The sequence below is a fragment of the Curcuma longa genome, chromosome 9, assembly GCF_044706935.1.
Source record: "Curcuma longa cultivar G26 ecotype Majalengka, Jawa Barat chromosome 9, ITB_CL_G26_1.1, whole genome shotgun sequence".
Lineage (NCBI taxonomy): Eukaryota > Viridiplantae > Streptophyta > Magnoliopsida > Zingiberales > Zingiberaceae > Curcuma > Curcuma longa.
Genome location: NC_133869.1, coordinates 5,999,993 through 6,013,201, shown reverse-complemented (window position 1 = coordinate 6,013,201; position 13,209 = coordinate 5,999,993). Strand labels below are relative to the sequence as shown.

Sequence of the window (13,209 nt, the reverse complement as noted above, 5' to 3'; positions counted from 1 at the left end):
CCTGAGGAAATTCCCATAGTTATTGCGGTTACTAGATGTTTAAGTTTCTAGTACTTACGTAAGTATTCTTCTAATTTTAATGTTTCTTTTCCCAACTGTTAATATGATAAAATTTTGGCTAAGCACATTGTTATATTTTCATTATGTTGGTTCTTATCACAGGTTAATGGGTGGGGAAATCATTAAAGTGGCTTTTGATGGAAAGTCAGATCATGCAGTAAGGATGCTAGATGATGAGAATTCTCATGGGGAACAAGAACTGCCTCTTCTCAGTAACCTGTGTGTGGATGACGATACAGCAGAAAATAAGCATATTATTCACAAGCCATTAAATCAAAGAAAGTCAGCTGCACTGAAGCCAGCTAATTCTGGAAATGCACATTCTAACCGCACTGTTCCTCAGCCTTTCACTCTTGCAACTGAAAAGCGTGCTTCTGGTGGACATCACTCTATCATTTCTGTAACTGTGAATGCAGACAAACATGCTACTGTAGATTATCTCCAGTCAGCAAATATCCCAAACAAGCCTCAGGTGACCTATCCGTTGTTATAAAAACTGCTTAATCGTCCATGATGGTATTTCTTAGTCTGTCCCTGCAATGACATCTGAATATTTTAAGGATGACTTTTATTTTGCTTCAAACTATCAACTTGTGATAAAAATTAGAGCATTCCTATGCACGCTTTCTATTAAGCAGTTCATATCCATGTTACTAGGTTTTGTAGTTAGCTTGTCTTGAATGTATTGATATGATGTGCATTGTGATCTGTATATTCTCAAGTGGTCTTGCAAAAAAGAAGGAACTTTTCACTGTTCTCGATGCATGCATCATAACAACAGATCAAGAAGATCACAAGTTTTGAATTCCAATTTATATGGCTTCTATTCTTGAAAGCATTTCAAGTTCTGCTGGAAATGTATTTGGGAAATCTAAAGAATGATCAATTGTGAATTTAATCCTGTTGGTATTGCAGAGAAACTCACTTCTCACATCCAGGAAGCCTTTGCAACTTCATAATGCAACGCAAGCAGATGCCGAAGAGTCTCACTCTTTTGCTTTGTATCCTTGTATCATTATATCTTCTACTCTATTTACACTGTCTATTTATTAATTGCTCCTGAACTTATATCATAGAGCTACACCATCTGCAAGAACTTTGAGAGGCAAAACAACTGTAGCAACTGCCCCTAGTTTCAGATGCAGTGATCGTGCAGACAAGAGAAAGGAGGTACCATCTCTATGTACAGGGTCTAATTTTGCTGTTCTCATTTTAATCATTTGTCCTCTGATTTCTTCAGTTCTACTCCAAGTTGGAACAGAAACACCTAGCTTTGGAGGCAGAAAAAAATCAGTCTGAAGCTAGGATAAGAGTACGCTTTCTTCTGTTAATATTCTGTATTGGTGTATACAAGTTGCCAATGTGTACGCTGGTGTGCACAATGGAATATTTTTTATTATTTTTAGCATGAATCTTCTGAGATAGTGTCAATATTTCATTTCTCCATATTTACCTTGCATTTCTATTATTAGTACATGTGCTGAATCCTAGTACAAGTACTTAATATTGGTCTCTGAAAACCAACATGAATTGCACTGATTGACTAATACGAATTTGTTGAAACATAATATATTTGATGGGTTGAGGTCACGTATATTTTGGATTTCCCTATTATTAACTTTACAGATACAACAGAGAAATTGAAGAGGCTTGGCAGGTGACCAATTTCATAAGTTTACAGTATCTGTAATATATGGTTTTATGTTTCTTGAATAATTATTTTAGTATTTAGCAGATGATCAATACATGTTTGGGCTAAACAGAATACAACTAATTCAAGCAATCATAAATTAAAGGAAAGGATGACAGAGAAGTTATTTTCAAACAATATTAACGGATTATACTTCCCAGCAATACTTAATCCTGAACCATTTATGTTTCTTCAGTTTGATTGCAAATGCATGGGCATTGATCATGGTTAAGTTCTTAACTGTCTGATTCATCAGGAAGAGCAAGAGGCAGCTCTGAAAAAGTTGAGGAAGAGGTTGACATTCAAAGCACACCCAATTCCTAGCTTCTACCATGAGGGTCCTCCTCCGAAGGCTGAGCTAAAGAAGGTAATGCCTTGGACCTTTGCATCGTGTGTCCTTGTAATTCAACATTCAAGCAAATTAAATATACAAAAAATAAGTAGATTGTTTCCTCTGAGTCTGTTGCAAATTTAATTACTGAAAATCAGCTCCATGAGGGTCCAAAATTCCAACTTAACTAATGATGGCATGTGTCATAGGATTAGGATGATTAGCTATTCCACGTCTTTGCTGAGTTTAATTACTGAAAGCGTCATACTTATTGGTGCATGCCTTGCACAGTCCCATATCATATGTCCAAAAACTAGTAGTTTCATCTCCTACTATTCCGTAATAGCTATTTTTCTGCTTAGTTTGATTTTGTCAAGTTAGTGCATTCTCTTTGTACAAAGGTACCTCCTACTCGAGCGAAATCCCCAAAACTCACTCGAAGAAAGAGCTACAACGATGCCACCCCAGCTGAAGGACACAACTATGCTAGAACTTGCGGACGATCTAATCATCACTGTGCCAATCTCAACACTGAGGCTATGAAGAAGAATGTGAAAGGCAGAGAAAACATCAAATCTAGGCTCACTGTTATTCATCAGACAACAGCTGCAATCATGTTGGGGACATGAAATGCATTTTGGATTTTAATTTACCTCACAAAAATTTTCATACTGTATCAGTCTTTAACTTATGTTCTTGTTTTGAATAAGGTGTGGTGTATGCGGAGCCTTTGAGACCAAATGGTGTGATGTTTGATGCTGTAAATTGTGTTATTTATATACATGCGTGTAAGAACGAAACAATAATAACCATCTCATGAACAACCATCTGTGGAGAGGTAAATCACGGTGAATACGGGACTGACCAGGGCATGGTGGCCACAATAATAACCATCTGAAAGAATAGATGTAAGGTTTACTAGCTCAAATGTTCAACTTTATTAACTGGTCATTGAAGCAGATGAGATAAAGCAAACAAACAAAAGAGAAATAGACACTGTATCTTAAAGAGAAATCCTGAAATAAATAACCCGAACAGCATCATGAAAGTCCTTACTATATCCTTGAGGATCAGACAACTAGCATATCCTAAAATACAACAGAAAAACAAAAAAAAAAAAACTCAAATAATCTATCACAATTTATTATTATACAGGCGCCGCACATGTTGTTCGGAAGTGACCTGTTTGATTGCACCGGCTACAATGCACGATCCGCTTAACTCGTCCTTGATCTTCCGAGCGAGCTCTCTTCTTCCTTGGCCTTGCAGGAGGCCTAAGCGACTTGGGTGGATTAACTACTAAGACAATCTGATCATCGGCATTTTGGTTTGAGTCGGGCATTTCCCTCCAAAGGCTCTTGTCTGGAATTGGATGTATCGTCTGCGAATATGCCTTCCGATATGTCGCCACAGTGAAGCAGCTTTCTGTGTAGCGATGAACATTCTGTCGGCATGAGAGAAGCGCAGCCACTCCATGAGCACAGGGCAAGCCATAGAGCTGCCAACCTCGGCAAAGGCAACAGCGGTTGCGAATGTCCACAATTATGCTTCCTTCGCGAGGAGACACCACTTCGAATTCTGCTTCATTTGCTCTTCCAACTTGATAGCCCCTTGCGTGTTCTATCGCATCAGAGACACGGCGTTCAGCTGATGGCACAAGGATCGTTGTCCACTGCATGCTTACTTCGCGTCGCTCGTTGAACCAAGTCATCAACTGCCGCCTGATGTACTCCATCATCTGGATTATTGGGAGTGAAGAAGCTTCGAGTATCCAACCATTAATCGATTCGATGATATTCGCTGTGAGGTGTCCAAATCGTGTTCCCTCGAAGTAGGCAGTTGCCCAAAGACGCGGTGGAATCCTTCCGATCCAGAAGGCAGCTTCAGGTGATATTTGCTCAATTTCTCTTATTTTAGCATCGAATTCATAGTCTGTGAGAGCATGAGCAGCTCCCCAGAAGATATCAACAAGTGCAGAGTTGCTGAACTCTTTGCGGAAACTCTCAGTGAGATGCTGCATGCAGAACCCATGGAAGGCAGTTGGGAAGTTGAAGTCGACGCCATCAATAATTCCTTTCTGCCTATCTGACAAAATTGTGAGCCTCGGCATGTTCTCGGTATTGGCCTCAAGTAAAGCATGCAGTTCAGACAAAAACCATATCCAATTCTCGTCAGTTGCTTCATCAACAACCCCAAAAGCTAGAGGAAATAAAGCACCATCTCCATCAAATCCGGTGGCCAAGAGTAATGTTCCCAGATATTTGCTCTTTAGAACAGTCTTATCTAGCCCGATCAATGGTCGGCATGCATTCACAAAACCATATATTGAGGCATAGAATGAGATAAATAGTCGTTGAAAACAATCATCTTCTGGATTTTTGTATACATTAGCAATGCTTCCTGGGTTTGTCCTCTTAATTTGTTCGCAATACTGTGGTAAGATAAATAGAAAACAATCATCTTCTGATATCCATTAGCAATGCTTCCTGGGTTTGTCCTCTTAAGGACCTGTGGTACGATATCCTGCAGCCAGCCATAATCCTCTCTTTTCCTCTCCATGCTTGCTTGTAGGACAAAGTTATTCCATGCATGCGGTGGATCTCTTCTAGTATCTCCTTAGGCTTGTAGTGCGGGTTCTCGCGAAGCTGTTCCTCGACAGAACTTGCCACCCACTCAACTGATGCCTGTTGATGCCCGAGATGGTAAATTCCGTTGCACGCATGAGTTTCATTGATGGTCCTGATAGTGAAGTTTGGCACACCAGGGAGCTTTGCTGCATGGATGCGCCAAGGGCAACCCTCAGCGGCACACTTTGCTGTGAAGCGTGTCTTATCAGATTTTACAGTTTGGATTTCAAAATGGCAAGCAATGGCTGCATCCCGAATAGCTCGTCGACAGCTCTTGACATCTGTAAACTCCTGTCCCACAGTGAGCTGGTGGTCTGGACTCACAACCAGTGCTCGGGCCTGCAATACCTGAGGAACTACCAGCTGACCCTGCAACATCTCTTGCGTCAATCCGAGGGCAAGCTCCTGCTCATGGTCCACTGAGAGCTGGTCCAAGCTATGATCAACACTGAGATCATGGGTATCAGCCAGAGTCAATTCATGGTTGTCTGATATACCCAACTCATGACTCTGTGCAAGGTCATCTTGATCGGCATCATGATTCTGTCCTAAAGCCAAGTCCTCGCCATCATCATGGACATGGTGGTGATGGTGCCCCAAAACTAGTTGACTCTCATGTGAATGCCCAAGTACGAGATCATGATTGTGGGATTGGCCTAGACCGAGATTGTGGTCGTGAGGGTGCCCAAGAACCAGACCGTGCCTCTGTCCAAGGCCTAAACCCTGACCTTCGCCAATAACTAGCTCGTGATTCTGGCCAAGAGCCAAACCAGGATTTCCAAGAACCAAATCATGGTCAGCCATCGATACGTAGCCTGAAAAAGAAAACTTTATCAGCACAGCTACAAACTAGCCCATCAATCAGTACCAAATTTTAATCCTTGATAGAATAATGTGAAAAGGCAACCATAATTAAATCAGCGTCACTATAAAACTCAATCATGAAAGAAAAATGACAACTTGGTGCTATTCTCAAGCTCAAAATTCTGAATTTTCATCTCCATAACCAAAGACACAGTAGCATTCGTATAAATTCGATCAAAATCCCAACGGTTTACTTCAAAACGCAAACACACAGCATCCGGTAACAGAAAACCAGCAAGAATACCTCGTGCACACGAAACGCAGACTCGAACACCACCAGACTCGAAGGAACGCCGCCAAGATTCGATTTTTAATGAGGGAAAGCGAAAAGCACCGCAAAAGGACGCAGAACCAGCACGGCCACGCGAGGCGGTGTCGAGATGAAGGATAGCAAGATCTAGGGCTCGATTTGGGTGGGAAGAAAGAAGGAGGAGGAGCCTCCTTCAGAAGGCGGGAAGGAGGGAGGAAGAAAGGAGATTTGAAGGCAGGGCGAGGGGATTTAGAAGGCGAAGAAGGGAAGAAAAGGGAGGGTTTGGGGAAGGAAGAGGGCAAAAGGGCAGAGGCGAACGGGAGAAGATGGCCGCCGATGCGATAAGGAAAGGGGGCATTTAGGTCAACATCTTGCAACACCCCATCACATTATGCGGCAATATTACCGGGTTGCCCTTTCGTGACCTCTAACGGGTCGGATATCCTACCTGGATCCGATAACTTGAATTGGAGTATGCACAAACGCGAAGTATTCCTTTTAAGATTTTTCTTTTTTTTTAACAAGGATAAAAATTTATGTTTAATTTAGTATAAAAATAAATTTTAAACACTGCTAAATTTACTTGCCGATAGTCAATGCCAAAGCTCAAGAATAAATTATACAAACTTTTAATTATTATCTTATTAATTCTTAATTTAAATATGTAATAATATAACATACATTAATATTTATATAGATTTCTACCATTGGTTCTATATGTATTATTATTCTGGTGTCTTATAAAGACTGTTATATATGTAATTTTAATAACATAAACATTTTAATTTGTCATGATATAAACAAATTCATTAAACGTTTGGAAAGACTCCTCCAACGTAATTAAGCTAATAACCATAAATACAAGAAATCAATTTAAAAAATAAAAAATAAATTATTGTTCACATCTTACACAAAAAAAACATATACTCTATAAACAATTATCTCAAGATAACAAAAACTAAGCAAAATTATATACTTTCTAAACAACATTGAAAGTTCTTGTATAAAGAAGTGAATCATTTACAATCTCTGTAGTCTGATAGTAGTTGTATCACTCTTAATTACCACAATTATCAACAAAGAGAAGAAGGATAGATGAAAAGATATGAATATTCTATGTGCTGATCATAGGTATAGAAATATTAATATATAATTTCGAGTTATATCAACAAATCAGAGTGGCGCAGCGGAAGCGTGGTGGGCCCATAACCCACAGGTCGGAGGATCGAAACCTGCCTCTGATATGTTTTCATCTCCGTTTTTCAATTTTTTGGTTTGATTTGGGTTATAGAGCCCGATTTTAATCAAATCCGGCCCATATTTTACTCATTAAGGGCCCATTACCCACAGCTAATCCAAACCGATTGGCCCCTCATTTCAGAAATTGCAATTTAATCGACTTATGTTCGAGTTACTAGGGATATTGCTCAACTGTTATTGTAAATTAGTTTAAAATATTTTAAATATAAAATACTTCTCAAAATCGTATATTATTAATAATAAATTGTCTTTTATGTAATTGAAAATACCTGTTCAAAATCTTCATGTATGCTTGCAGTTAATCACCAATTATTATGCAATTTTTTATTTATAAAATGGCATAAATACCAGTTAGATTGTTACATTAATAATAGATAAATTGACAATGGTAACACTTAAGAGTAAATACCAACCAATATCCAAATTATATATTCTACTTCCAAAATAATTAAATCGCCCATCAATTTTTCAAAAATACTGTTTCATCTTTTGCCACGATGCAAATGTGACTGCAAAATCACGACCAAGCTAATTGAATGACCTGATCCAAATGTGACCGAGTTGGCCACCATTTCACGATCAAAAATGGATATGAAATTGTAGGCAAATAATTGGTAGATTTGACTATCACTCGTTTAATTCTGTCTATTTGAGCAATCATTGTCAAATAAAAGAGGGAGAAAGATAGATAAGGAAGACCCGAAGAGGTTGATGATAATTTTACAAGTTTAATTCTTTAATTTTTAAAAAATAAAAAACATATTTAAAAAATCAAAAGTGATAATCAACATGGAGAAATGATGGGGAAGGATCCATTTCCGGAAGAATCCAGTTGACCAGGTCGTCTAAAGTCATCTGTATTAATATTACACGCTCATTATATTAATCTCTTTTTTATTAATATATATTTGTATTATTTAAATTACATATTATACTCATTTTAATATTAACACTGATTTATATTTATTCTTATTTGTTAAATTATTTTATAAAATATATTCATTAATTACGTATAAAGAATTAAACATTATTAATATATAAATATTATAATACTCATTCATATTATTATTATAATCAAACAATTGAGCACTCAAATTGCCAACTTTGACTCAATTGCATTACGTCTCTCAAATTCATGTGTGTTTTTTTATTCATAATTTGGGCCATTAAATCTTTAATTAAGAACTAGTATTATTTAGTAAAAGGGGAAAAAAGGGGTATTATAATAAATAGGAAGAAAGAAGAGAAGGAATGACAAGGAAATGACAAGGAAATGGCGGTCTAAATAGAGACACGATGTTGAAGAAGAAGATGAAGAAGAAGAAGAAGAAGAAATATATAAATGCAATTAAATCGACGATCGCCATGGCGTGACCCCTTTCCTTTCCATTGCTTCACCTTCTGCTTTCCTCTTCGGAGCCGTTCTATTTCCGGAAGAAGAAATAGCGGGGATGCGGATTCCGCAGTTGATCCTCCTCCTTCTCCTCGTTGCCTCCGCTGCCGTGGTGGTTACTGCGCAACATCCGGCCGACGCGTTCGAGGCCGGCCTGAGGCTGGAGAGAACGCTGCCAACGAAGGGCGTCCACCTGGATCATCTACGAGCCCGCGACCGCGCCCGCCATGGCCGGTCGCTGCTGGGCACGTCCGGCGTGGTGGATTTCCCCGTCGAGGGCTCCGCCAATCCCTTCACCGTCGGGTGTGTGCTCTTTCTGTTTGCGAAAAAAAAGTTTCTTTTTGCTTCTTTTGTCCTCTTGCTTCGTTTTTTGTGGAAAGAGGAATCTTTTTTTTTTTTTGGTTTGTTCAATTCCTATGCTTTTGGAATTGATTCAAATTGTTCGTTGATGGGATTCTAGATTCGTGTTCTTGAAATTGTATTTCCTAAACTCAGGTTTCCCCCCGCTTCTTGTGAAACCGTCGTTAGTAATTACTAATCAATGGGCTCTTAATCTGGGTTTCCCCTGCTCTACTCATTGTTCTTGGTTTTGGGATTTAAATTTTGTTTGGCTTGTTTACGTCGATGCTTAATCTGTTTAATCTGGCGATGTAACTTCAGGCTTTATTACACTCGCGTGAGACTGGGGAACCCAGCTAAAGACTATTATGTTCAGATCGATACAGGGAGCGATGCCTTGTGGGTGACTTGCAGCCCTTGCAATGGTTGCCCAAGTTCTAGTGGGTTGAATGTAAGACATCTTGCATCTCATTTGTGATTTCTCTCGATCATTATTATTATTACTGTTGGCTATGTAACTTGTTGTATTATTATGATTTCTGTATGTGTTTGTCATTACTTGAGTGCTTATTTTTTTAAAAATTTAAACTTGTTGGTGTCAGATTTTTGGAGCTTTGGTTGCATAAGTTGTTGTTTTCTCGTATTCAGATCCAACTGAACTTCTATGAACCGGGCGAGTCATCCACATCTACAGTTCTTACTTGTTCTGATGATCGTTGTAACTCTGCTCTCCAAATTGGAGAGGCCATGTGTCCTTCTGGCTCTTCAAGTGATGCCTGCAGTTACTCCTTCAAATACGGCGATGGGAGTGGAACTGCTGGTTATTATGTATATGATACTATCTACTTTGATACAATTACTGGAAATCAACAGTCGTCGAATTCTTCAGCTCAAATTGTTTTCGGGTATATATTCTTACTAGAACTATACTGACATACTGGTGTTTTCATGTTATTTAAATTTCAAACCAATTGATATCTCCAGGTCAGGGCAGAATTTGCATCCCTTATTTTATATATGTATGTTATAACTTTTGATACTGAGGGCAAATGATCTTAAATTGGCATTCCACTGTTCAGCTTGAGTACCATCAATGATAAACTATTATATGCCATGGGACAGTGCAAATTTTTTGTTTTTTGAATCTTCCTGAGCAAGAAATAATGAAATGCCATAAACTTGTAGACCCCAGAACTTTTTTTTTCACAAGTATTTCATGAACAAAAACTCAGTGGCAATATATGGTATCATGTATTGGAATCGGTAATTGGGCTTCTTTTAGTTAAAGGGTGTGTTTCAATGTAAAGTATGTTGTACTATATGTTGTTAGCAAGGGTAGTCATTTATGGGTTTTTTAGATGCAGGTTATTACTTGTTGCTGAATGCATGTGGTAGATAATAACGTTTTAGTTTCTCTGATCTATAATAAATACCTTTCTGCTTGTTGAATCCTTTTTAGTTTTCTCAACAATTCACTCTTTGATACTGAAGATTACAAGAAGCAAACTGTCACATTTACAACTTGAAACTAACTTTTTTATACAGATGTAGCAACTCACAATCAGGGGATTTGAGAAAGTCAGACAAGGCAGTTGGTGGGATTTTTGGGTTTGGACAGAATGGATTATCTGTCATTTCACAATTGTCTGCTACAGGTGTTGTACCTTCAGTTTTTTCTCACTGCTTGAGGGGTTCGGAGAGTGGTGGAGGCATATTGGTTCTTGGAGAGATTGTGGAACCGGGTATTGTCTACACCCCGCTTGTGCCCTCCCAGTAAGTGCTTATTGATACAAGATTTTTATGTTGGTAATCAGAGAAATCACTCCCGTGTTTTCTCTATGTTGTAAGATTTTAGAATTGTGAAAAATTTTTGCATTCCTTGACATGACTAAAACATTCACGCTCTCTTAAATAGGTGTCTTTTTTTTCTAACTAACGAATACTTTCTTTCTAATTCTTGCTTATCGTCATTCATTTGTTTATTTTTAATTATTAATTTGAACAAACTACATTAACACCAGCTCTTGTAGAACTTCAAGCTCATTTTCCTATTGAAAGCCATTGTTGCTTTGAGTAGTCTCAAGCTCTGCAAACTTTGCTTTTAGTAGTCCTTGTTGGAAGAAACTTTGCACGCACTGAAATTTCAAAGTGGAAAAAAAACTCTGAACAAAACTGGAGGTAGAAGAACAAAAATTTTACACTAGTTCTTGCTTATCAGCCTCTGCATCCTTGAATTCTTTTAGGTGCACTATGAAAATTTGCTAATTCTTTTGTTTTGGTACTGATTGTTCTGATTTTGCCTATTATGTTTGAGATGACTCTTTCTTGAATGTTTTCCGCTGGATCTGTTTTTTTTTTCTTCTAGTTTTTAGATTTTACATATACTGATTGCCTTCGTTTGCACATTAGGCCTCATTACAATGTAAACTTAGAGAGCATTGCTGTCAACGGCCAGATGTTATCCATTGACTCATCAGTGTTCACCACAACAAACACCCAAGGAACCATTGTTGACTCTGGTACCACATTGTCTTACCTTGCTGAACAAGCTTATGTTCCTTTTGTTAATGCAGTAAGTTAGCTTGTTGCCTTTAACGCCTAAATATCTCTATGTAATTGGGAAAATATTGAGAATTTTTCTGCTGACTACCATCGTTTTGTGAATCTATATTTGGACTACTATTCTGATTCCATGCATACTTGCAGATAGTTGCTTCTGTTTCATCATCAGTGCGTTCAGTCCCTGCTCCTAGTGGAAATGAGTGTTTTGTGACTTCCAGCAGGTTGTTCCGATGCACCACACAATGATTCTTTATTTTGTTGGAGCAATTTAACTTGTATAACAAAATGGTGTCATGCTTTCGAATTTGCTAACACTGTTAATCCATCTCTTAATTGCAGTCTTGATGAATCATTCCCTTCTGTCACACTGAACTTTAAGGGCGGTGCTTCCCTGTCACTAAATCCTGAGGACTATCTATTACAGCAGGGAGTTATCGTAAGTTACTACTTATGTTATTACTGGATTGTCAACTGTTAACAAGAATGCTTGATTCTATAGAGGTTTACAAGTTGATCGGTACGACATTCTGAGAAAGCATTACATTATCATAATATCTGATAGGTAATATCAATTGTCCATGTGCAGGATAATACTATCATATGGTGTATAGGCTTTCAAAACAACCAAGGTTCAGGAATAACCATTCTAGGAGGTTCGTAGATAAAACCTTCATTCACTTTTTGTGTTCGATTATCTTGCATAATTTTCATGATCTCCATCAGCAGCATTTACAGTATTAATGATTGTGTTACTGAATGATAATATAAAATGCTAATCTAACAAAAAAAATGCTTTAGTTTCATCATATGTTTCATAAGGCTGTTACTTTCATGTTTTTGGATCTAATTAAGATGTGGATGTGGATCCTTCTCTGCAGACCTTGTTCTGAAGGATAAGATAGTTGTTTATGATTTAGCTAATCAGCGCATTGGCTGGAGGAGCTACGATTGTAAGTCTCTAATCACTTACAAATCCCCTTGTTCCTTTCAGTGCCAATCTCTTTTGCATGACTGCTCAAACCTTGTCCTGAATATATTTCTCCTCTCCAGGTTCTCAGTCTGTCAATGTTAGCACATCGCCTGGCAGGAACCAGTTCCTAAACACTGGGCTATTCAACATTAATGGAGCATCACACATCATTTACCACAAACTGCTATGGACCAGCATGGCATTTTTGTTCTTGTTTCTGTTCTTTCTCTGAGCAGCTCCGGCTCACCAAGACAGCAGACCACACACAGATAGAATTACCTTCATTCTCTTTCAACGTTATTTGATCTGTATACAGATGGTATAGATTGATTCTTTTACTGATATTCTTAGATGGATATTGCTGCCATTTCTGTGTAAATTTGATTGTAAAGTGTATCTGTCACGAGTTTATACTCGTTCAGATTTTCTTCTGAGTTATTAATATATGATTACAACCAATCCAGTTTCTCCAATTATTAATAAAATTTGTTCAATAACCAAACAAACAAACAATCCAAACAACCAATTCAATAAAATCATATATGCAATCCCCAACTACGCTGTATTTGCAGGAATTTTTTTTCAAATGGGGAGCGCAATCAAAGGATGTTGGGCATCTGGGTTGGCCGCTGCGTGCACTTCCTGATTTATCCTAATGGCCGGTGGAAAACTTCCGTGGGGCTTGGCCGGTCACCCTCAGAGATAGTCAATGGGGCTAATTGGGATTCATCATTTTTTTTTCATATATGCAATCAATAACTTAAATTCAACAACCAATACAAACAAATTAAATCATAACTTTTAAATTTGTTCAATAATTTTTTTTGGTCAATTTTTTTTTTTGACAATTCGTAAGATGCAAG

The 13,209-nt window shown here is 38.0% G+C and overlaps 2 protein-coding genes and 1 pseudogene across 2 annotated transcripts; 2 read left to right on the top strand and 1 right to left on the bottom strand.

Annotated features, from left to right (window-relative positions):
* Positions 1 to 166: 166 nt before the first annotated feature.
* Positions 167 to 2,816, top strand: LOC141834694 (protein WVD2-like 3; annotated as a pseudogene).
* Positions 2,817 to 3,055: 239 nt separating this feature from the next.
* Positions 3,056 to 5,901, bottom strand: LOC141835154 (uncharacterized). The gene is made up of 3 exons (XM_074722585.1): positions 5,817 to 5,901; positions 4,580 to 5,523; positions 3,056 to 4,524 (listed from the first exon to the last, which is right to left on the bottom strand). The coding sequence occupies exons 2-3, from the start codon at positions 5,510 to 5,512 to the stop codon at positions 3,229 to 3,231; spliced, it is 2,229 nt and encodes a 742-aa protein (XP_074578686.1). The 5' UTR covers positions 5,513 to 5,523; positions 5,817 to 5,901; the 3' UTR covers positions 3,056 to 3,228.
* Positions 5,902 to 8,397: 2,496 nt separating this feature from the next.
* Positions 8,398 to 12,796, top strand: LOC141834690 (aspartic proteinase 36-like). The gene is made up of 10 exons (XM_074722030.1): positions 8,398 to 8,778; positions 9,136 to 9,265; positions 9,463 to 9,719; positions 10,360 to 10,587; positions 11,224 to 11,386; positions 11,521 to 11,597; positions 11,716 to 11,812; positions 11,963 to 12,029; positions 12,255 to 12,326; positions 12,427 to 12,796. Exons 1-10 carry the CDS (start codon positions 8,534 to 8,536, stop codon positions 12,576 to 12,578), a joined length of 1,488 nt encoding a protein of 495 aa, XP_074578131.1. The 5' UTR covers positions 8,398 to 8,533; the 3' UTR covers positions 12,579 to 12,796.
* The last annotated feature ends 413 nt before the right edge of the window (positions 12,797 to 13,209 follow it).

Excerpts from the sequence above, each read along its gene's own strand:
- LOC141835154 (XM_074722585.1), bottom strand. The coding sequence starts at position 5,512 with ATGGCTGACCATGATTTGGTTCTTGGAAATCCTGGTTTGGCTCTTGGC. Across the intron at positions 4,525-4,579 it reads CGTACCACAGGTCCTTAAGA|ATCTTACCACAGTATTGCGA; the intron begins GGACAAACCCAG and ends TGTTTTCTATTT.
- LOC141834690 (XM_074722030.1), top strand. The coding sequence starts at position 8,534 with ATGCGGATTCCGCAGTTGATCCTCCTCCTTCTCCTCGTTGCCTCCGCT. Across the intron at positions 11,598-11,715 it reads TGTTTTGTGACTTCCAGCAG|TCTTGATGAATCATTCCCTT; the intron begins GTTGTTCCGATG and ends TCTTAATTGCAG. Across the intron at positions 12,327-12,426 it reads TGGCTGGAGGAGCTACGATT|GTTCTCAGTCTGTCAATGTT; the intron begins GTAAGTCTCTAA and ends TCTCCTCTCCAG.